Genomic DNA, 24,667 nt, shown 5'->3' on the forward strand with positions numbered 1-24,667 from the left:
ACCGCTGGCTCAGTCTGCTCACAAACACATACGCATATGTACTATTAAAGGTCTTTCAAAGTCACAGCAAAGCTTCACAAAACAGCTGAAAGGCTCGGCTAAACAACATTAAGACTAACACTAACCATTCACAACATAAAGTCACAGCAAAATTTGCCACTTGTATGGTTATATTGGTTCTTACTGACTGCAACATCACAGATTATAGAACTAGTGAAACAGAAAAATTCAAAACAACTTCCTGGAAATAACTCATGTATGAAGTATGCAACATTATTTGACTACAAAATAATGTACTGGTGGGTACCTGGCCAGTAATTGGAAAAACTGTGCATAACTTCTATAAAATGTATTTCTATTAATTCAGACATTCAGGCAGATATGTTGTCAAGTATCACATAATACAACTGATGCAATGTTTCTGGTCAAGAGACAGAAACAGGGAAGAAGTATGTGCCTTCTTTATTTCACTGTGACCTTTAAGTTTAATGTGAGTATTATGTACTGGTCTGTAGCATCACTTGTGAGGTGCATTTCTCTTGAAGGCTGATTAGATGAGTTCTGTGTAAGATGGCAAACTAAATAATAATTATTTTATTCTCTTATTTATCATTGTTTAATTTGGCAAACTACAGACTAGTTGTACCTGTAAATATGCTCCTTCAGTAGTATGTTTATGAGATAAATGACTGACAATGATACAATTTGTACTTTTTTGCTATTTTTTGTTTGTCCTCACTGATAATTTGAGATTTTGATGTTTAAACATTCCCATCCTGGTTTAAGAGCAGGCTGCATGTAAATGTCTAATGCATTCACTCACTGTGGTGCCTGAAAACAAAGAACTCTGCAACATTAACCTGCTGCTTTCTTCATTTTCCCCAACTTACACCATTTTCAATTTTCAGTTTACATTACAGTGTATATTGTTAATGGCAACTATTAGTCCAGCATTACTCTCATCAAACAAGACAATCAATGATTTCAGCGTGTGTCTACTCAGAGACAGAGTGAGGTATTTAACAGCTAAGCCCCTCAAAGACAGGACACAAATTAACCACACACACACACAGAGAAAGAGAGAGAAGACACTGGACAGGAGAGAAATTAACCACTTCCCACAGAGCAATTCACAAGGGGGCAGGGGACAGTAGACAGCAAATGATCAATATCACCTTCTTCACAAGAGCCTACACAGTTTTAGCCCCACATATGACATAACTGTAGGTGCTAAAAACACAAGAATGTGTCCAGGGTGCAGTATATGAATCCTGTGCATATACTTAACATTTTAGGCTAAAATGAGAACAGTTTCCTCCTGAACCTCCTCTGTGACAGTGGGAGTCTTTGTGGTCATGATGCTCTGGTTTCTGCTGGACAAGTGGCTTTCATTCCCCAGCTCCCTCTTTTTTTAATCCTCTTTATCTCTGAAGCTACAATGACAGGAGACAAACTAGCCATTTCCCCCAGAGCAACTCACCAGGGACAGCAGAAAATGAACTGCCCCAGATCAATAGCGTACTCTCTCTCTCAGTCACACTTTGCCGTGCTCCCACAGACACAGTGTGGCCCACCACAGAGACACGTTTAGGTTTGAGTCAGAATCTTCAAAAGCAAAATAAGTCTGTTTGCATGAATTAAACTGTATTAATAGTATTAAGTAAGTATTAATAGGAAAAAATGTGTGTGCAGATTTTAAACCAATAATGGCCCAGGTATCCAATGCAACTCTTCCTGTATATTTACATTCATGATGCAGCCAGGCTATTTGTCATACTCCTGTTAAGGTCAGCCGGCTTACATGCAGCTTTAATACACTACAACTCAATACCCCTACTACCATGAATAAACCAATTTACCTGGAGCAACATGCCCACAGATAAAAAGATTCACCCACAGAAGAAAAAAATAGTGCCGCTGCAGCTGAGAGCATTCAAGACCACAACTGTGGGGAATGTGCCTGTGTGTTGTCTGTTTTACCAAGGATTTCCCAACCACATCAGCACTCAGGCACAGCAAGTGGCTTAAGATGAATAAACATTAAAAAAGGCGACATATGAAAAAGAACGTAAAAACAGCAACAAGAGTTCCGTGTTCAGGTACCAACACTTTCAGCCACATCTGTATGCTTGCTTTCGACGTGCTGTTATACGTGCTTTCAAACTGTTTGTCCTTTGATCTCACAGTCTTTTTTAAGGGCACTGCATGTACGGTATATATCCATTATAAATCAATATGAAAGAATATATTGTGACATATTTTTGGCCATATCACGCAGCCCTAGTGCTGAGCCTTAATTACAACACCAAAGATGACCAACAAATCTTTCATCATTGTTTTGGCCCGTAGTGCTGTTATTAATATCACAACCACAGCTCACAGTCAAACTCCCCATTGCCCTCCATGCCAACCCAACTGGCATGAATGCAACCAGAGCTTCCTGCGTCAGACTTACCATACCAAACTGGTTACATCTCCTCTACCACAAATGCCAACTCACTGACAGTACCATCAAAGCCGGGGGATGGGGTAAATCACTAAAGCTGTTTCAACAGAATGCATGGGGAACCGAGCCACTTAAAGATGCAACCAGTGTACATGTGACATATACACACACACACACGCACACACACACACACACACACCCCAACCACACACAGTTGAAGACTCAATTACTCTGCAACTGTTCAGAGTAAATCCCACTAATTAAATAGGTTAAGCATTAATTATTCAACCAGAGAGATAGAGAGAGAGAGAGACCCTTGACAAGGGAAGAGGGTAGTGAAGGAGCATGGAAAGGGGGTGATGGAGGGGGATTCAGCGTTCCTCTTCGGCCATAAAACAGCCCACACCCAGCACAGCTGATCAATACAGCCCTGCAGGAATTAGCAGTTATCTTAAAATCCTTTAACAAGAGCATGCTTACTGACAAACACAAACAATCATCCATTATTAAACACAAACTCACACAGCTGGGGCTCTGCAGAGGAGGGGAAGATAACTTTTACCACCAGTTGTACGCTGAACTCAAAGTAATACCTGAAATCTGGAAAGACAAGTGTCAGATATCTTGCAACAAACACAAGCAGTGAGACGGTCAGACAGATTAAAAACAAGCAAGCAGTTTAAACGGGTTATCTGAAAGACTTAATGTGGGGGCAGGTCTCAAAATAAAACACCCACGATCTGGGTAATAATCCTTCAGTCTGTTAACACTGTCTTTGAATTGTCTTTCAAATACATCTGGCTAACTCATGTTATTTAAAACCTGTAGGATTTTCTGGTCGTGCACCAACCTCCTCAAATATTCCAATAGATGTTCCTCCTATGTTCCAAGACAATTCTTCTCACAAGGCTATTTTTAAATCCAATTTATACATGTCTGGCAAAGGCCTATGAGCATAACTTTCATTTGCTGATGAACTAATGTTGAAAGTGTGCAGGTGTTCACTACCTTCTTTAACCAAGTTAAAATATACTGCTTAGACATCATCAAGACCTCTGTTAGGACAATGATTTGCTGATTAATTGATAATTTAACACAAAACTATTTTGATAAATCAATAAATGCTTTAAGTTATTTATTCAAGCAGAAGTGCCAAACATGTAAGACAAAGTCAGGATATTAAGAGTTTGCATGCCAGGTGTGGCTGGAGGCACATAGTCAAATACCCAGTGTGCCTGAGAGAGTGAACAAAATTCAACTTTCCCCATGTAAGAGAAAAACACACACACAAAGGAGAGCAAAGGGTGGTGAGAGCGAAGGGAGAGGTTCTCTGATGGATGAAAAGAGTAGTAGGGACTAGTGAGGGAGGTAGTAGGGAGTCGGTGAACGACAACACCAGAATAAACTTTGGGGGCTTCAGGTGTCCAAGCCAGTATGACGGGGGGGGGGGGTCCCAACCTGGTTTCTCCTCGACCTGAAGACACTGTGTGCATAAACCTTTTGAAAGCACTGGTATTTATTGCAAAACTAACAGCACACTACTGATAACCATGTGCTTGGACAGGATATAGTGATGTTTGAAGCCTACAATGACCTGCCTCTTTGGGACTGTTTAGCTGACTGTATAGACACTGGTATTTCCAATTCCTGGAAGAAAGTACACCCGCCTCTGATATTCAAGGAGTCAGAGATTTGTCTTGGCCAGACTGAAATAAAGGAGTTCAAAATACAAGAAGAGTGAGAATCTACAGTCTGCCACAGCTATACTAAAAGTACCAGGCATCTACTCATGCATGTTGCTACTTGTACTGTCATGCAAGTGTTGCTTTTAAGTTATATGTTTTATCTAATTTGCATTCTAATGTCTTATCTATATACATTTTAATGTTTGACCTTTCTGTGTGCATTCCACTGGACAGGGAATGCACATCTATGTACATTGTGCTAAGCACTTTGCCGTTGTTTATGAAAATGTGCTATATAAATGAAGTTGCCTTTGCTCTGAATGTTTTGAAACATCCTGCTTATGCAGCTGAGGAACCTCATCTTTTATCTAGCCGGTGCACAGTGCACTTTCGAAGGACCAGTCCTTTGTTGAAAACATAGGAAATGTTGGTGAAGATCAGATCATACTTCATGACCAATTTATGCAGAAAACCAGGAAACTACAAACAGTGCCATTACCTTTTCTTGCGACTGTATGTTGAGCATTTGCTTGGACCCTCCACTATTAAATGAAGCAGTGTTTTAGCTTAAACCACAGTTCAACTTTTGTAAAGCTAATACTAGACATAATTAACGTGCCAAGCACTCCTCAGACTCTTGGCTCATTTTCCCCCATGTAAACAGCAAAGCCCCAGTGATTATTATGGTACCGTGACAGTGTGTGCAGACATATGGAGGAGAGCTGGGGGGGGATAGGGTTACTGTCATAGGGTCAGTGAAACAGCAGAGTGAGGGGCTGGGCAGCTATACCAGGATGCTCTCCAGCTGACAAAGGTGAAGATTTATGGAGCAGCTCCTAATGGCCCCTGAAATTCACCTCCCTGTCACCAGAACAGACTGGCTTTATGTAACACAACAAAACCAAAACCAGACTGGACTGACACACAAACACACACAAATAAATTTAGACCAACAGCTCAAGAATGAATGAAGTTTATATTCTGCTGCTAGACTGCTGAATACAGTGTATTTTTAATGGTAAAGACATGTATTAAAAGGGATCTGTTAACGGACCATTTTGCAGCTTTTTGCCCATTAAGTATAAATAATGAACACATGACAGTTGACTGTTCTGTAAATCATACGGCTCAGTTAAAAAAAAAATAATAATAATTAAATGGCACATTTGAAACTTTTCAGTTTTGTAATTCAAACAGCAGTGCATGTTCACATTGCATTTGTTTGACATTTCTTGTCAAACAGTACATTACAGTATATTATTAATACTACATTCTTCTTCCAAATCATGGAAATCAGTACCACACTATTTTCTAGTGTTTTTAGTTAACGTGACCCTACCTTGCCAGAAATCAACACCTCAGCTATTATCAGAGGAGGTTATTACATTTTTATGAACAATAATGTTCAGCCTATTAAACTTACCACCTCCACCAAACAATTTCCTGGTTGCAACTCTGATACTGAGTGTCTGCACATACAGAAGCCATCCCAACTTGCATATGGTATAACTATAGGCTAATGCAGAAGTAGAATAAAAAAAATATAACAAAACAAAACAAAAATAAGGTAGAGTCAATCAAAAACAAAAATGAGAGTGGAAGCACTAATCATTTCTCGAACAGAGTAAATCAGACACCACAGACAGTGGCCAGAAGAGGTCATAAAGAATCGGGTATAAATGCTGGATTCATACCCCTCCAGCTAAATACAGCAACAGCCCACACCCCAGCCAATGCATTTACCAAAAAAAAAAAAATAAAAAAAAAAAAAAAAAAAAAAAAAAAAAAAAAAACACATTGCCAACCTTGTTCTCAAATAATTAGCAGGACTTTGTTTCTGATTTATTCAGGTAGCCTGGCACACGGGCCAGTTCTCTGGATACCAAGAAAACATTTACCTCCTTAACTGGGAAGAAGCCACAGTCATGTCAGGCTAAAGTTTCTGCACTCAATAGTATTGATTACACATTTCAACATGTGCAGCTCATCCCCTCACTCTGGTATGCAGCATAAAAAGCAAGACACCATCCTACATGAGAAACTGAATCATCCATGCAACCAAATAGCCATACTGTTATTTATATGTGATAAATGCATGCCATGGTTCAAGCTCGTCTCCTAAATGCTTCCAGAGCAAAGAAACAAAAATTAGATCCTCTTTCGTTTACATTCCTTTTCTGTCTGTAGTGAAAACGGCAGGTTTTGCCTTAATCATTAGGGCAATGCACCAATTCTGAATGTGTGAATTTGTGTGTGTGTGTGTGTGTGTGTGTGTGTATACACATCTTGTAAAGTATGTGTGTGGGTGACACAAATGGTGACAGATATAACAAGAAAGGAAGAGGAAAAAAGCCACAGAGAGAAAGAGAAAGAAAGAGAGACACAGGAAGGGAAGACAGAGGTCCACCTGTCTGACACAGAGAGCCTGAGAAAGTGCAGCGGAATGAGCAGAATGCCCGTGTGTGTGTGTGTGTGGTCCACACAGTGCCAATGTGTGTGTCGCCAACTGATAATAGTATGGAAGCACTGGAGTAAGTGGCATGTGAAGAATGGTATGTAGAAAAGCAGCTGATAGGAGAATTATACACACCTAAACACAAACTATTAAAACCATTTGACCAAAAAAAGGTTCTGAGAAAGATCAGCATATGAATCCATATTATATGAGGTGACACTTCCAGGATGCACATAGCAACACTGGCTGTGTGCTCCAAACATACAAACGGCGGGTTAATGTCCTCTATAACCTGCCTCTGTATGTGTAAATGTGGGAGAGCGAGTCAGCGGGAGATGAGCGCAGGACAAGTGGCTGCAGGACGAAGGAAGAGTGGGAGAAACTGGAGCAAGTGTGAACTAGAGAGTGATGCAAATAAACAAACCTGTGCCATGTCAAGCTGATGTTAAAAAAAGGGCAGAGTGGGCTTTAGAGCGCAGTTGCACATCTTGCAGTGCATCAAAAATGTATTGGCTGCAATGTTCTGTGATTACCTCCTTATCATATCTGCTGAAGGACATCCCAAAACCCCTGAAGGACAAGGATCTCTCAGACTAACAATAGTCAACACATCACAAACATAAGACAAAAAAAAAAAAAAAACAACATGGCTATTTTTCCTATCTCCCAGAAAAGAACAAGAAGATACAAGAACTTCAAGCATGTGCTGTACATGACTGTTCAAAGGTTTGGGATCACCTCCATTTTTCCAGTTTTTATTTGACATGTCAAGAATTCAAGTCCAGTGAATAACCTTAAATGGTGCAAAGCTAAGAAGTAAACTGCCAGAGGTTAAAGAAAGTCACCACCAGCAAAAACTGAATGCAAGTTTGATATAAACTTTTCAGGGATCCATTAAAAGGTGAACTTCCATCCTTCCTGCAGCAGTGGAAGTAAATAAAGCTTTGAAAACAGATGCAAACAGTTCCTACAGGTCCCAACTGTTGTTGATGACTGACAGCAACAGATTCTGTCTGTACAAAGGCAGAGTTGGAACAGACTGTGTTACACCCTCTGAAGCATCATTTGGAAAAAGGCCATGAACACAGGAAGTCAGAGCTTCTCATGGTTTCATCCTATAGTAGGAGAACAAGCCAAAAACAGCTCCAGGCTGTGAAGAAGAAAAGAACGAGACTGTCTGCTTCACATGATGGAACGGCAGCACAGTGTCCAGACTTTCCAGGTGAGGAGTGAAACCAAACCAAAGCAAAGCTGTGGGAACTTCTGCAACAGTGCTGTCTGTCCCAGCTACTGTCTGTCCCAGCTATGTTTGATTTCCATTGTAGAAAAAAATGACACAGGTGTGTTTGTTGGATTACACTGACCGCAACTGTAAAAATAGAGGTGACCATTCCAACCATGGAATTCCAACTTTAGAATGGTAGTGTGTATGATAACCTAAGAGGACTAATAATAATCTAAGAATCAGATTTCCAATGTTATAAACAAGACTAAGGGAAAACAAGACAAGATAGACAGCAATGGGAAACATCAGCCCCATTAGATTGCCAGCAAATCCTCTACTTTTCTCATAAATGACAGAAACTTTAGAGGAACGTAAACTGACCCCCACATCCCACAATGCATGCATCATACAGACAGAACAAGTAGTGAATGTCCAGTAGATGGGATGTGTCAGTCCAGGGAGCCAGTGTAGAAAGAGCTGCTTTTCTGAGACAGGAAAACAGAACAGTGGCACATCCTGAGTTGATGCTAATCAATCCCTGAGTGACACGTAGCCAGATGCCTCAGGTGTGTGGGCTTAGAGAACAATGGATGCTGATGTTTAGAAGAACTGGCAGATGCTGCCAGTGACAGTTGGTCTTAGACACAAGACATGACGCACCTTAAGCCAAGAAGGAGTTTCCTTAAAGACACTATGGTCGACAAATTATGTAAAACATGTTTCAAAACAGGAGGAAAAAAAAGAAAAAAATAAATAAATCAACATTTTCTTGAAACTTTCATCCATCCAGCCAAGCACATCTTCACCCACAACCCTACTGGATTAGTCAGGAGGTGTTTTTGCTGCCGTGTCAGAAACATTCTAATACTGACTAGTATTCTGATCATATGAACTGAGGAACTTGATGCTAGATTGTGAGTTTCTCAAATTATTTTACAGCACAGTTTGCATGTGTCCATACACACATACAGTACTGTGTTCATACATATCACTGGAGAAAGTGGGAAACGTCAGTGAGAGCAGGCCCTCAGTGCAGAGCAGCACATATGATAAATGGCTGAAACAAATGGGATCAGTGCAGGCATGGTAATAGGATCCCTGAAGGAGGGGGTGAGGATTCTTTTGTGGCGGTAGTGGGCTCCATGGTGTCAGTGTGGAGCTTGTTGGTAAGCTGGTGCTGAGAGAACAAAGATGGCAGGACTGTCACTGTGAGAGAGCCACTCCTACAACAACACACAAACAGGTCAACAACCTGACCCCGCTGTGTGTCTACATCTTTCTATGGCTGAGTGAACAAATTTTAGTTTGAAACCAGTCAGGGGGACATGCCTACACTGTGAGGACACAACAGTCTTCAAGGCTTCAAAGGGCTGCTGGAGGGTTAATACTTGCTTTTAGGGTTGTGGTCTAGGTTGGGTTTGCTTGCTACCAGATAGCTTACTCTACCCCTCTTACAAAACAAAATAACAGGAAAATCAAATGTGGACTATTAAATATCAGATCTCTCTCATTTCGTATTCTTCGGTGATCTTATAGACTACTTGTTCATTCTTTTGGCTTTAAACTCTTTACGTGACTCCAGGAGAGCCCTACACAAGAATCCCTATATGCCTAGACTGTCTGTTTATGCATAAATGGCAAACAAAAATCTTGAATCTCATCAAAATCTCTTTTAGTGAATGATTTGATAAGTGAACATCACATTGTTTTATTGTGTCTTACTGAAACCTGGTTACAGCAAGAAGAATGTCAGTCTAAATGAATCCACCCCACCTGGTCAGAGTAACTGTCACATCCCTCGAAGCACAGGCCGAGGTGGAGGTGTGGCAGAGAGCTTCGACTATTAATCAACCTGCTCAGTGTTTGTTTGTTGTGTCTTGTTGCTTTTCTTTTCTCTCTCCTCTATCCACTCACCCCAACCGGTCAAGGCAGAAGGCCGCCCACCAAGAGCCGAGGTCTGTTGGAGGTTTCTTCCATTAAAGGGAAATTTTCCTCCCCGCTGTCGCCAAGTTCTTGCTCAAGGGGGATTTTCCTCTATAATGACAGTAAGGTCTAGACCTTATTTTGAAAAGTGTCCTGATTGACTTGAGATTTGGTGCTATATAAAAAAAACTGAATTGAATAGACTGGGTAAGTTAAACTAATGTTGCCAAGTTATATATTGACATCTAAACTTCTAATTAGAGCTATAAGTCCTGAAAAACTCAGCACTGAAAGAATAAAAGGGGCTGATATAGTCAGATGAGAAGATTAAATATGATCCAGGAGGTCCAGTTATAGTAATATATTCACGAGTTTGAATGGGTGTGAGAAACACATACTTTTTAGTGGGTTATAAGACAAGATTTCTAACTTAATGACAACTGAACAAACATTTTTCTCCTAGATCTTGTCAACTGTGAATAAAGTGTAAAATTACTCCATTCCTATTACACGGTTTACTGTGATTTAGCTTTTTTTATGTATTCGATTAATTTAATTTCACCGCAGCATCACACCCAGGAGAAAAGTATTGACCAATTAAGCAGTTTTAACCCTTGTACCTAAACCACGCCCAGTAGATGGATGTGCAAAAACATCTAAATGCATTTCCCTGATTATCAAATGTGATGATTTGCTGATTTTCTCTCTTGTGTGAGAGCCAACTGAATATCTTTCTGACACATCATCTGAAGGCATCACCTTACAAAACTGTCAAAGCTTTTCTACTACTATTTCACCAATTTATAGACTAAACATTCAAGAAAATAATCAGTGGGCTAATCAATAAATGAACAAACTTAGCTGTACAACTAGATCCTAATTATTTTGTCATGTGATAAATGCTAAGAACTGATTTGATACACTGACGTTTCAAAAGCTTGTAAATGGGAAAAAAAAAAAAGGCAACTTGTGTTTAAAGAAAGTTCTAATTCAAAAGTCTGATTAACTCTTATGACATTTCAGACCTAAAATGAGAGGAAACCAAGGCGCCTGCAGTCTGCAAAGTGTTTTGCAGTTCTGGGTTTGAATAAAGGAAGAAAAAAAAATCACTGTGAACATTAGCAGAACAGTGGAAACAGTTCCAGAGAGGAACAGACTGAGAAGGCACAATGAGAGAGAGGCCTAAACCGCCCAGCAGCCTGTCACACGGGGCCTGAAGACGCTCGCCTCAGCACTCTCCCTCTCTGTCTTCTGCTCATTCCTGACATTTATCTGCTTTATTAGATTATCTGGGCTACATGGCTGTCTCTGGGCGCATGCAAGCACATGCACATATAGACATATATACACACAGCTCTCAATTTATTACAGCCCTAACTGCTTACTTAGGTTTATGCTCTCTTTAAATTAAACCACAGATAACGGAGCAGCTCAGAAAACGCCTGCCCCTAAGGTGAAGAGAGAAGGCTAAAGCTAGTCATTGAGGAGGAAATTAAGAAACATTGTTGGTGAGTGTATTATCACGCGTGTGTGACTGGTCATAAGGTTGGTTTTTAACGGGCTCATCTATAGGGACTCTGCTTCCCATCATTAGTAATTCAATTTGCTCTTTATTAGCAGCTCTTATCGGAGGCACAGACAGCTACGAGCAGCTTTCCTCACTCCATCTTCCTCTGCACTCACCCCTGCTCCACCTTTTCCTGCGTCTCTGATTCTGAATCTACATTCTTAATTAGAAATGCATGTGCTCTTGCTGTAGGCTAGTCAAGTTCTCCACACATGACATGAAAAGCAGGGAGACGTGAGGAAGGGAAGGTGAAAAGAATGTAGGAGGAGTGAGACAGGGCGCATAAAATGAAAGGATCAGAAGAAGAGAGACTGAAAGATGCAGAGCCATGGGGACAAATAAAGCCTAATGTTAATAGTGATGGCTTTTCTAATGTCTTCTGACTCCATTGGGTATGGGAGATTACACCAAGATGGGCATGAGGCGTGTAGGGCACACACAGAATGACCGGAGGGTTGGAGGGGCAAGTGCAGGAAGGGAGGGGGAGACAAAGGGAGGGAGGGGGGCTGTAAAAACAATGATTGCTTTCCATCAGGTTAGGCCTATATTCTACAGTTCGTTAAAACAATCCAATTTGCAAAAGGATAATTATGCATTAGCTCCTTTTTATCTACTGGAGGGAGAGCAGTGCCAGGGCTTGATAGCAATGGTGCTGCCTGCCTCCACCCCTGCAAATTACCTGCTATCGGCACTTGTTCGCCATCATGGCTGAATTGGGCAATCAATTAACCCCCCTCCCCAGTCTGCATGTACACCTCTCCTGTGACAGTCGGATGCTCAAAACCACTACAAGGAGGACAACGCTGCCCTCTACTGGAGATGGCTGTAATAGTGGCAGCTGAAGGTCCACTATGGGTGAGCTTTGTCCCACAGTCAGTTTTAGATGGTGGTACAACAGCTCCAGAGGATCTTAGAAAACAAATCCTGAGCCCAAGATCTTTGCTTTCCCTTTGTGATTTAAAATTGGCAGTGTCATTTCAACATCTCAGGCTGACTGAACCTTTAGTGCATCAGTTTCTATGAGTACTTGAAGGATAGCTGGTGATTTATTGGCTACAAAGAAAAAAGGTGTCATAGCACCACCAAATGGCTAGAAGGTGTATTTCTTATGAACTACATAGGGAGAGACTTTGAACCAATCTAGCAAGTTTGGATGGCGGTAGTCCCACTGTCGAGTCGAGAGTTTGAGATCCATATGCTTTCAGAGAAAACATGGGAAGAGAACAATAAAAAGAAGACTTTATTAATGACTGTGGGGTTCCAGCACTTCCCTGACAGGACCAGACAATACAGTCCAACCATGGCCCTCCCCTAATGTCAGTTTCTGAGGATGAACCTTTGTCTGATAGCTCATTAGAGAAACTGGCCATGGCACATTAATGACAGAAGAGCTCTGTAGAAAACTTACACACTGTCAGCAACATAATGAACAACCATAATACTGAACTTTATAATCATACTGGAGCCAACCCCGGCTGGCGCTGGGCGGGAGGCGGGGTACGCCCTTGACAGCACAGTCATATTGTATCATTCATTTGAAAATATAAATACACCTGAATGTGTTTGGAGCTCTGAGGAAGGCGCATGGGTGCCAAAACACTAGCTTAAGCTTGGAATAAGTCAACGCTGCATAACTGTCACTACTGTATTTTTGCTTGCCTATTTTTGTCACATTTTAATGTGTTGGTGCTTCTTACTTGTCCTTGATGCCGTGGAGGTGAGCCGCCTCAGTTTGTGTCTGCCATAAGACACAAGCTCCCTAGAGGGTGTTCTCTTGACCCCTATGGGACTCCTGGTTGAGCTGTGTATTCGGCTCCATGGGGAATACTTTACTGCTGACGGGCTGCTCCCCTTCTCAGACCCACTGTGGTTACAATACAAAGGGCAAAAGAGAACAGTGTCTTCAGCAATAAACTGAACCAAGTTGCCAGCTTTGGCAAAAGATATTTACACATCGGTCTCAGAGCAGAAACAACACTGAAAAAAAGTAAATCAGATGCTGTGCATGTTTCTATTGTTTACCTGCTGGCTGGCTTCCTAATGATTTTCATCCTGCTGCGGAGCTTGAACCCACCAGGGGAGGAGGGTGGGAGGGAGGTACGTTGAGGTAGCGATGAGGAAACAACAAGCCCTCCTTTCACTTTGTTGTTTTTTTCTGAAGTCCAGTGGAAGGCAGATCTACGACGAGCCACCGATGGACCTCCTGTCACTGCCACAGAGGCACACTGTGCCCCAGCCTTCCAGCTGTAACGGCTACTGAGTGGGGAGCTGGTCCCCTTTTTAATTTTAACATAGTGAGTGGAGCCTGGTTTCACTTTCTTTGTGGCCTCACTCTTGTCAATAGCTCTCTCAGCAAAAGTCAGAGCTCTGGGTGATGGTGGTTTTCGAGATAACCTGGCTTGGGTTCTGGCAGAAGAAGAGACCCATTTGTACTTGGAGGTTTTGGGGGCTACAGTGACCGGGCTAAGCTTTCGAGGTAACTTCTTGGCAGGAGTTTTCTTACCAAGTGTAAATGAGCCTGAGCTTCCACTGGCAGCTCCTGGTTTTGAGACTGGTATTGAAGAAACAGTCACAGCTTTGGCTGTGGGCAAGGAAACTGAACTAACTTTTCTGGGCTCCAATGCATCCACATTCTGGCTCTTCACCCATGTGAACTTAGATTTTTTTGAAAAAGATGCTCTGAGTTGGGCTTGGCTGTTCTGAGATGAGGAGTTAAGGGAAGGTTGTTTTGATCCTTTAGACAGAGCTGAGGGAAGCGGTGTAGTTTTACCAGCTGTTACTACTGGAGTTGTTGTAGCAGAAGTCTGTCTGCTCTCAGTGCTGATTTTGCTAGTCAGGGAAGGTTTGACCTGTACTTGGGAACTGCTCTGCAAACTGGTCAAGGTGTTGACCTTGACTGAAGTCACTTCTGAAGACCCACTGACTTTATTTCCTAGAAGAACAGCATGCCTGCTTTCAGCCTTCTGCTGAGATTCCTGTGTCTGTCTGTGAAGCTTCTCATGTTGCACACTGGTGCCTGCTAAACCTGAAACTCCTTTTCCTGCTTCATGCTCATACACAGCTGCCCCTTCACCTCTCTTGTGCAGAGCTTCTGTGGAGATTTTCTTTGTTGCATCTTCCCTTGTCCATTTGTTGCTGCTTAGATGTCCCTCTTTCTTCTTCTGAGTAATCCCTGGGGACAAAGTGGCAGTCTTGGTTCTACTGCTTCCATCCCCTCTGCTGTGGCTGGGCAGTGACATGCTGTGAGATAAACCTTGGGAGCTAGACTGATACACAGAGGAGGAAGAAGAAGCTGAGGGATGTCCAACAGAGGACTGAGGGCTCTTGTTTCTCAGAGAGTAGGTCTTCCTCCAACTTCCATGGGTCTGAGGAGCATATCCTCTGCCTCTGACAGATGTGTGGTGACCTCTGCCTCTGGCTGGATAACGCTGCTCAACTCTTGCAAATGGGACATCACCATGGACACGCTTGTGTTTATTTATGAGATCTGGGAATTTAAAAATGGACATGATTCATTAACAAGAATAAGAAACAAGAACCACATACAAGGAATAGCTTGCCCAAATAAAACAAACTTCTTTTTTTTTTATTTCCTTCAATGGTATTTAGTGATGTGGATAGTTTGGTTTACGTTTAAAGAGCATTTTATGTTTGCCATAGGCACCAGGTATAACTGTGCATTTATTGTTTTCATTCGTGTCTTGTGTTTTTGTATTTATTACTCAGTGACTGCTGTCTGTAATTACACACACCTTATATATTAAGTAGGTAACGTTGCCTCGGTATACAGTAGCGTACCGTTAGTACTGAGAAACAAAGCTGACGGCTAACGTTCGTTTTCAATACACCAAAAAAGCACAGGTTTCGAATTTAAAGTTGGCAAAACGTTATTAATGTTTAAAATACGATACTTACTCTGAAGAAGCTCAATTTGCCTCTTTAGTGCCTCTCTCTCCTCCATGTTCACAACTTAACCCCTATGTAATCAAACAGCGACAAAAAACGGCCCTTGCGGATGACGTATGTATATAAGGCCAGTCATACGCCGCGGTGTGTTTGATTTTTAGTCCCTCAGTTATGTCTCGCAGGCTAAAATTTTGTGTCACAGAACGGCCCTTGCGGATGACGTATTTTATAAAGCCAGTCATACGCCGCGGTGTGAGTTTGATTTTTAGTCTCTCAGTTGAGTCTCGCAGGCTAAAATTTTGTGTCACATAGTATTGTGCAGTATACGACGCAAACATTTCTTTGATTTTTTTTAAAGAAAGCTAATTGGTAGGATTTTATCGAGACAAATCTTACATTAAAATATTTTCATTCCGTATTGTATACACTTTAATATGCAGGTCCCACATGATCAATGCCTGGTGATGCTGTTTTCATTGGTTATCACGTTATGTCTCTTCAGTTTTACAAATTATATTTTGCTCCTTATCCATCGTCAATGCTTGAATGTGAAATGAGAGTCTTAGCTGTAAAGCGTCTTTCTGGAAACCTTGTTTGGCCTTGTTTAGAATAATGCTAGAAATCAGTTTCAGTGAAAAATATTTTCTCAGACTCTGTTTGGTATGTGGATTATCAAGTGTACTGTCTCTTGAACACATAAAACAAAAACCATATGCATGGATAAATACCGCTAGGGGTAAGTGAGACAGTATATCGATATCCTTGAAATTTTGGTGAACTGAATCCTCAACTTAGATTTGATACTGGGGTAAAAAACTAGCAAGGCTGTAAACAAGTTTACCAATTACACTATGGAGTTGTTAGTCAATAATAAACCCACTTACACAATGAAGCTGAAAACTTAGCAAAATGAGATAATTAAGTGTATCACTATAAATACGATATAACCTCATTTAAACTCCGTACCATTTGACCTGAACACCCTGACTGTAAGGCCACTCTGAGGGCGTAAATTACCAACAGGATTGCAGGACCTGCTGTAGGTTGTCAACTGGCTTAAAAAGAGCAACGTCACATGGAAAATAGTTCTTCAAAACATTTATGACCTCTCTCGAAAAGGTACATAGTTGTCGATAGGTTCTGTAGATGGTTGATGAACTTTGATACAAACTATTACTTTCTTCAGAAGAGTGCAAGATGTCAAATGACGCGGCTGTGAAATGAAATGAAAGGGGAAGTGAAACTTATAGCTCTCCAAAACAGCGAAGATAAAACAGAAAGGGCATTTTAAAGTTACTACACAACAGAAGGTAATGCAAACTTTGTCACAAACGATTGTTTGAGAAAGTAAGAACAACCATTTGAACTTGTTTAGGTTGGAGTTGTTGTAACGTTTACAGTTTGATTTCAGTTTGACGCTGTACATTAGCTATTGATTATTGTATTGAAATTCTATGTATAGTAATAAGAGCCTCAGTGTTATTTACACAACTGTCAAAGAGAAAGTTGTATCATCACTATCCACACTATGTGTCTGTATGTGTGTGTGTTTCTGTACAGTACCCCGCTACACCTCCTGGCCTGTGCAGCATGACATCATCAGACTACCAATACTTCATCATAACAGAAAACACGGAATATTATCCTGTCAAACCCGGCCGCCTATTTTACATCCTTAAATCTAAGTATAATGAACAACCTCAAAAACGTGGCTCTCACTCAAAGTTGAAAGTTATTTCCCTCCATGGCCAATATTTAGATTATGACGTAGACCAGAGGTGCATGAGTACACTGAGCGCAGAGGAGGCAGGGTTTCTGCTGGCAGTGTCTGATGACACGGAGAGGCTGAAGTGGTTCAGACAGAAAGATGCTCTAAAAACAGCACAAGGACTCACTATGGGCACAAGAGTTATTGTGGAGGAGGAAGGAAAGGAGTTGTGGGGCATCATCCGCTACATTGGAATGCTCACAGAGAGTTATGTACGACCTCCCACAGGGACGTTCTTTGGGATTGAACTGCAGGTGGGACTTTGTTCAATCAAGTTATATGTTCCCCTTTCACATTCCAGTTATGTGCACATATATGTACAGTAGTTTTGGTTTCATTTGATTCTGAGATGTGCATCTCTGAGTTTTGGGTCTCCACGTTTGTACAGTGCAGGTTAACTGTGGTGTTGACGGAAGTGAAATTTTCATTTGAATATAGCGATTTGAAGCATAAAACTTTCCTTTCTTTGTGTGCTTTTTCTTTTGAAGCAGTTCTTCTGACTTTCTCCTTATCTGAACAACATCTTGTGATTTTTATCAGTATAAATAGTAGTTCATCATCTGCAGAGCCTGTCTGTCAACAGTTTTCATTGGAGCTACACACTACCAACACATTGTTTCTAACGCAGCACAATGTAAGTGATGGGAAGTTTGTCTCTGGAGCTCACAGCCTTGAAAATCTTTTTTCCGAAAACACCATAGAGAGATCTCTTTTCCAGAAACATCTCCCCATGATTCAGGATAATTCACAGAACACACTGTGAGGTTTTTAGTGAGACTATTTCTTGTTTTTAAATTAGTTCAGAGGAACTGTACATCAAGAAAAGACAGCATTTTACAGTGTACTTTAAGGTGCCAAACATCATATTTAATTGTATTTCTTCACCACAAACAGAGTGACCATCATTTGTAGTGGGGTGGAGGCAGAAATCTCAGAGGTGGATATCTCAAAATGTGAGCAAATGAAACCAAAAGCACCTGCATGGCGAGTACCACTATGGATGGAAAGAAAAGAAGTCTTTGTTGAAATATGTTCTAGTTTATGATGAGCTGATCCTTTACAGTTATTAAACTTAGAGTGTGCTCCTGTTCATTTTACCAGGGAGAAGACAGGAGGAAAGGATATTCTGATGGAAGCCACAATTCTAGAACTTTTTTCTCATGTGAGAGAAAATGTGGCGTTTTTGCCCCATTCTCCAGAGTCCGGCCTGTGGTTCCCAGCTCCTTGACGCCCTCCACCCCCGAGCAGACCCTTGAGCTGCAAACAGAAGAGCTAATCCCAGGAGACAGAGTCACTTACTTTATCAACAACCAACTTCGCCATGGAATGGTGGTGAATGTGCATGAAGAGCACGGACAACCATTTGTTCAAATATCCACTGTAAGTAATGTTTCAGTTTTTGTATTTATGTACTTTTTTGTATTTATATTGGCCAAAAAATATAAAGGAAGTCCATTTTTATTTATATATCCTAATATCACAAATTTGCCTCAGGGGGCTTTGTAGTGTATACAGCATACGACACTCTCTGTCCTTAGATCCCTGAAGAAGAAATCTGTATCACAGCTGGTCTCCAGTAGAGTTAAATATAATGGTTTGATCATTTCAGTTACATTTTAAATGCTGCTGTTCATTACTGTGCTGCTCCTTTGGTGAATTAAACACGGTAATCCACAACTCATCTCGTTTGGTTTTATTTTTTTACAATAATAATCACTTTATTTTGCGAACTTTCTCAAGATTTTTTTTTTTTATTCATATGTGCGCATTTTTCCATTTCTTTTCTTTCTTTTTTTGATATATTTAATTTTATGTACACATGTCACATTTATGTTTCCTTTGTTGGCATTTCCAGGACAGAGATGAGAATGGAAAGACCGGGGGTGAAGTTAAAGTTCTGCTAGAGCAAGTGTCAAAGGGAGAAGTGCCTGCAGGTTTGAGTAGGTTTTTACACAATAAAGAACAATGATATCTTCCATAATTGTAATAAATATGAGCCAAATACATTTTTCACTGTAGACCCAGAGAGCATGGATATTGACAAACCGCCGGTAGAACCAGGCACCGATGATCTGCACATGGATCTGAGTGTGAACTCTCTGGTCGAGGTGACCTTGGCTGCAGGAAATTCATGTGGAATCATCCGCTGGATCGGCACTGTGACCGATGGAGGGCCAGTCATGGCTGGACTGGAGCTGGTAATCTTTAAACTGACATGTTGCAGTGGAGATTCAACACTACAAAGAACCTAGCCGGCCGTGATTTGGCAATTTTTAATTCAAACTAATATACAGAACATGGTTTGAATGTGTACTCTGTGTAAATATTTACAATATATCCGTACACATTAAAGAAAACTTGGAATGCTGGAAATCATTTTGAAGCTTTTGGCATTTTAGGTTTCAGTAACTCCTCTCCCTCATTTAAAATTGACCTTCAGCACTGATGGTGCTGTTTTAGAGATTTACACAATTGTTTTTCTTAAGTTGTTTCGTTTTGCTTTAATTTAATCTTGGATCCACTTTCAGACATCTGTCATATCAGTCTGTTTCCCTCTGAAGGACGAAGACTGTGGAGTGAGTGACGGTACCTTTAAAAATCAGCGCTTCTTCTATTGTCCTCCTAAGAGAGGTCTGTTTGTGAAGCTGAGGTCCCTCCGTCCTGACTCGCGCTTTCAGAGCTTATCGACCAATCACAGCGAGAAGATGCCAAATCAGGAAGACGCAGGTTAGAACAGGACTGACTAACTTCTGACTAGTCTCGAGCAGCCGTTTGTTCACAGTGGATTATTTTACTCATGTCCTTTTATAGAGGACAGTTTTGATCTGGGGGGTGAACCATGACCCTGCTCACAGTTACAAATAGTTTGGTTCAATTCAGCTATTGCATTGTTTACTGCCCATCTATTGGAAAGATATATTTTAAAAATTAAGAAAATGATACATAAAGGACTGCCTCACATAAAGCTGACTATTGTATTTGCCAGCTGCAGGCATCACTGCAACCTGCCTATTGTGTAATGTGTTGTAGGTACTGTACATACATAATAACTAATGTCTGTACTGTTGTGTTATGTTAGAGAGTGATACAGAGCACAACACAGGCAGGCTGGAGACTGTTCCTCCCATCAGCACTGAGCAGGTCAATCAGATTCTGGTTGGACGAATGAAGGGGATCCAAGGCCACTGTAACTCCTGCTACATGGATGCTGCCCTCTTCAGGTCAGGAGGATCGTCATATGAACAAATTATACACCCAAGCAGGTTTTATTCCAAAATCAACATGTTTAGATTATTGTAGAACACTTTTCCAAAGTATTTCAGTAGTATTCGGGATCATTTCCTGCACTTTGGAATTCAACTTGCAGAGACTTGAAACTTGCACATGTTAAACTAGCCCTGTGAACAGAAGGTTTTTGAATGGTTGTGCTGTTGTAAATGATAATTCAGTTGCAAACAGGGTTCATTTTCATATCTCTACCTGGAGGTGCACTCAAAGATCAGTGTCAGAGGTTTGAGAATCAGATGCTGAGCCCTTTAAACTCAAGAAATTTCCAAACTCAGGTCATTCATTACACGTAGTCTGCTGTGTTCTCAGGTGATTTCTTGGTAATATAAGTGAAGGCAGTGTTTTTGGCAGCCCAGTTATAGATTTGAAAACGATGAGTCTTTGTGTCCAGCATTTTCCATTATACTGAAGCTTGTTTCATAGCTCCGCAGGTTTACTTTTTTGCATACTGAAAGGAATCTAAAGTCGCTGTAGGAAAGCCCATTTAAAACTTTTTTCTTACCAGGGAGCATAATGTGGATTTTATGCATAGCTCTTGTTTCTGTCTGTGATTTCAGTTTGTTTTCCTGCTCCTCTGTGTTGGACTCCATGCTGTTTAAATCAACAGCACCTCAAGAAGCCCCAATTCAGAAGACACTGCTCCACAACATTGTCAACCCCCTGCGCAGGTGCATGCTTTCATGTGGTTTGTATAGTGTTTTTGTGTGGTAATTCCATATTGCATAAATTCTCTGTATGTAATGCTTTCTATATGTTGTTCACAGTAAGGGTTTTGTGAAAGGGCACCACGTCATGAAGCTCCGGCAGCAGCTACAGAGACACGGCTACAGTCACTCCTTCACCACAGAGGAGAAGGGTCAGCTTGCTCAGGACAGCTCTGCAACAGCTGATATGTTTTGTTGATTAAGAGTGACTGTTGATGTGATTGTTTTGTTTTTTCTTTTTCTTTTTCAGACCCAGAGGAATTCCTCACTGTCATCATGCACCACATTCTCGCCCTGGACCCTCTACTCAAGCTGTAGGCACTATTAAATACCACTTCACACTAACACGATTAACTTTACATTAATGCTTCACATTACTCTGCGTCTCCCATGTAGCTCAGCTGGTGGCAAAGTGCAGGAGAGTTACTGCTATCAGATCTTCCTGGACCAGAACCACAGCCTGGTTCTGCCCACAGTCCAGCAGCTGCTGGAACATTCCTTCCACGGTGCAGGACTCAAGCTGGCAGAGGTGAAATCCATGGGCGTTCTAGTAGACCTTGCATTTTCTGTAATATTAGTATAGCACTTTCAGGTTATTCTTCAAAGTGGACTTTGATATCACAACCACACATGTATAAATCCCTTCATCAGACCCTTTATGCTTTAGCAGTTTATTGTTGCATGTACTAAAAGTAAAATAAATAACAAATGCTGCAATATATTATTTTCACCATCAAAACAGTGTACTTTTAAATATTTCTTTGACTAAAAAGTGTATTTCCAAAAATGTAACAGTAACTTGATTTTCCAGTAGGGGGCTCTGTTGGACAGTTTTGTCAGCAGATCCTCTCAGCTCCTGGAATGAGCTCATTTCTGTGTATTCTCTCTGTATAATCTTTGTAGGTGCCCTCCTGCCTCATCCTCCAGATGCCTCGCTTTGGGAAGAAATTCAAAATGTTTGACAAGATCATTCCCTCTCTGGAGCTGGATATCACTGACCTCCTCTCTGAAGGTAAACATATACATGCACAGTGCACACAGACTAGCATGTAAAACCACAAGTGACTACAGCATGTTGTATGTGTTTCAGGTCCTCAGCAGTGCATAGTGTGTGGAAACCTGGCTGAGAAAGAGTGCAGCGACTGTTTTAAAGATTCTGTTTTCAACCAAACAGGATTCAAAGTCTTCTGCGAGAAGTGCTCATCTCAGGTCTGGACACTCAAGCGATTTTTGTCTGTGTTAGCTACAACTAAGGTCTGAGTGGGTTTGGAGGGTGTGGATCCTGAATAAATAAGTTTTGAATGTGTGAACCCTGCATTAGTTTGGTAGCACATTAGAAATTATTTCTTCTTCTGTCTCAAATCTTGTCAGACTTAAAAAACAGCTAGCTGAATTCTTTCTGAATCTGTTTGTGCACTTTATTTTACAGCAGCTCATTAACAGTGGTTTTTGCATATGAGCATGTGCAAAAATAAAAAATATATATTTTAAATAATGGGATTATAAGACAGTAGAGTAGTAGTAGTTTTAGCTCTTACGGTGTGTCTTTCTTTTCAGGTGCACTCTCACCCCCAGCGCCGGTCCCATCACCCAGCTGCTCTAGAAATCCCAATAGGTTACCTGGGTCGCAGCAACCCTCACGCCCTGACCAGAGACAAACTGGAGCTGTTTGCTGTGCTCTGCATTGAGACGAGCCACTACGTGTCCTTCATAAAATACGGACCAAAGAGCGAAGACTGGATCTTCTTTGACAGCATGGCTGACAGACAAGGTGAGCAGGCCTTGTTTTATGCACTGCCTTCTTTCACATATCATTTATACAAATCCTCTTTAGCTCAGCTGTTTGTTGTGTTCAGGAGGGATAGATGGCTTCAACATCCCTGAGGTGCACACCTGCCCTGAGGTTGGCATGTACCTGGAAATGTCCCCCGCGGAGCTGGCCACTCAGGTACCACGAGACATGAAAGGTGTGGCCAAACGTCTCTTCTGTGATGCCTACATGTACCTGTACCAGAGCACCAGCATGTGCCTCTATCGCTGAGGGAGCACTTAGTTTACTCCTCACACACTTTGTCAATAAGAAAGAAGGCTTTTGTTATTCATGTAATTTCCTCTTATGAATGTGTGAATATATACACTTAAACATGGGTATATATAATCGTTTGCTCTGCTACTGGGAAAGAATTATCAGGCTGGAATAATTTATAGCAATATAGTTTTACTTCTGTGGTATTGATGAGTAAAGACGTACCAACTGATGTACCAACTGACATGTCTTGCTCAGTAATTTTGCACTATAATTACAAGAAATTGACAACCACAGACCTCCAGTACATGTTGACAGGTAAATGACATGTTGCACTGCGCTACTGGGGTTTTGTACTTCACTGTTTCCTCTTGGTGGTTGATAATCTTTAAAGGTTGTTACAATGTTTATAGTGAGTGAATGGATACTGCAGTACTGCAGTAAAAATACAATGCTAATTTGCTCAAAAGGTGCACCATTGACCATTGTACCTTAGTGTTCAGTGCCTAATGAGGGTTGAGGATGTTACTTTATACATTTGCTTCATTTCTCTGGAGTGTTCTTTGGAATATTTGATAATTGAGTCTCACCTCAGGAAATATGTTGCTTTAAAAATGCTCTTTTGGATCTATCAGCATCTTAACCAGTGTGATCTGAGGGATATCAGGACATTGTTTGGCAATGCAGGGAAAACTGCACTATGTCTGGCTGCTGGCTGAACGTGTACCTTTTTCACAGTGTGTGTTTGTTGCTACAGTTCTGCTATAAAGCACAATTAATGCAATAAATAAACATATAAGACATGCTTGAATGCATTACATGAGATTTTACTTAAACAGCAGGAGGTGGCTATTTTTGGCACCAGATTCATGTAGGGAATTCAAGAAGTCAAAAACAAAAAGCTATTTTTGATAGTTTTGCTTTATTGTTTAATTACACTTTCAAAGTGACCTTTGCTTTTAGATTCAGTTTGCATTCAGCTGTGTCCATTTATAACCAGGGACATACTTGAACTCAGTTATTTCCAGAAGCCACTGCCTATGCTAGATGTGGCATCTATAGATCACTGCTTTTTTTAAAGATGCCGAAGTGCGTAAGTACTCTTAGTCATTGCTGTTGATTTGGTTTTTTTACTTGCATGTGGAGTCAACAAACACTATGTTCACATTACATGCTGAAGTGGCCCAGATCCGATTTTATTCTTTTCCCCACCTCCATGACTTAGATCTGACCTTTTTACAGATGCCAAACCAAATCGGGCCCTAGGTCTGATTCCTCTCTGACCTCTGACTGTGCAAGTGATGTTTGAACCGTGTGGCTGTTTTAATGTCTCCTCCTCTGCATGTTCTGTCGTCATCATTTGGTGTCAGCCCCTCATAGACCAGTCAAAAGTTTAGTCTACTTGCTGCCATAGATACACAGTTATCACTAAGCTCTATTCATCTGTGCTTTGAAAACCTGAGTCCTATGAAGTTGTTATTTTAATGTAGTAAATACAAATAAACTGGATCTCACAGTTTCTTGTAATTTAATAATATCAGAAAAGCAGCAGGGAATATGTTCTCATTTAGCGTGTTTCCAGACACCACACATCATTGGTTTAAGTTATCTATGACCTTGATTTTCAACTTAAACAGAAAAACTTGATGTTATCACACCAGTCCTTTAATCTCA

General features: G+C 41.0%; 2 protein-coding genes across 5 annotated transcripts in view; one reads left to right on the forward strand and one right to left on the reverse strand.

Moving 5' to 3' along the window:
* Positions 1-15,307, reverse strand: part of zc3h3 (zinc finger CCCH-type containing 3) — a 48,475-nt gene extending 33,168 nt beyond the window's left edge. Inside the window, exons 1-4 of one of the 2 annotated variants that reach the window (XM_020625530.1) lie at positions 15,217-15,307; positions 13,324-14,788; positions 12,999-13,165; positions 2,969-3,046 (exon numbers count right to left, since the gene is read on the reverse strand). In XM_020625530.1, coding sequence (XP_020481186.1) covers positions 2,969-3,046; positions 12,999-13,165; positions 13,324-14,788; positions 15,217-15,262 — 1,756 coding nt within the window. In that variant the 5' untranslated portion in view covers positions 15,263-15,307. The remainder of the gene's footprint in view (positions 1-2,968; positions 3,047-12,998; positions 13,166-13,323; positions 14,789-15,216) is intronic. The other variant, XM_020625532.1, reaches the window with a different exon arrangement.
* An 887-nt stretch (positions 15,308-16,194) lies between these two features.
* On the forward strand, positions 16,195-24,248 carry cyldl (cylindromatosis (turban tumor syndrome), like). 3 transcript variants are annotated; one of them, XM_020625537.1, is made up of 15 exons: positions 16,195-16,326; positions 16,768-17,229; positions 18,077-18,355; positions 18,831-18,915; positions 18,995-19,173; positions 19,537-19,702; positions 20,055-20,196; positions 20,821-20,931; positions 21,028-21,119; positions 21,218-21,281; positions 21,364-21,496; positions 21,871-21,979; positions 22,058-22,176; positions 22,525-22,738; positions 22,824-24,248. In XM_020625537.1, exons 1-15 carry the CDS (start codon positions 16,309-16,311, stop codon positions 23,006-23,008), a joined length of 2,358 nt encoding a protein of 785 aa, XP_020481193.1. In that variant the 5' UTR covers positions 16,195-16,308; the 3' UTR covers positions 23,009-24,248. The 3 variants fall into 3 exon arrangements, with proteins under 3 accessions (XP_020481193.1, XP_020481195.1, XP_020481196.1); XM_020625539.1 differs by having other exon boundaries at positions 18,831-18,909; XM_020625540.1 differs by having other exon boundaries at positions 16,198-16,517.
* Positions 24,249-24,667: the final 419 nt, after the last annotated feature.

This window comes from Monopterus albus, unplaced genomic scaffold (genome assembly GCF_001952655.1).
Source record: "Monopterus albus unplaced genomic scaffold, M_albus_1.0 scaffold357.1, whole genome shotgun sequence".
NCBI lineage: Eukaryota > Metazoa > Chordata > Actinopteri > Synbranchiformes > Synbranchidae > Monopterus > Monopterus albus.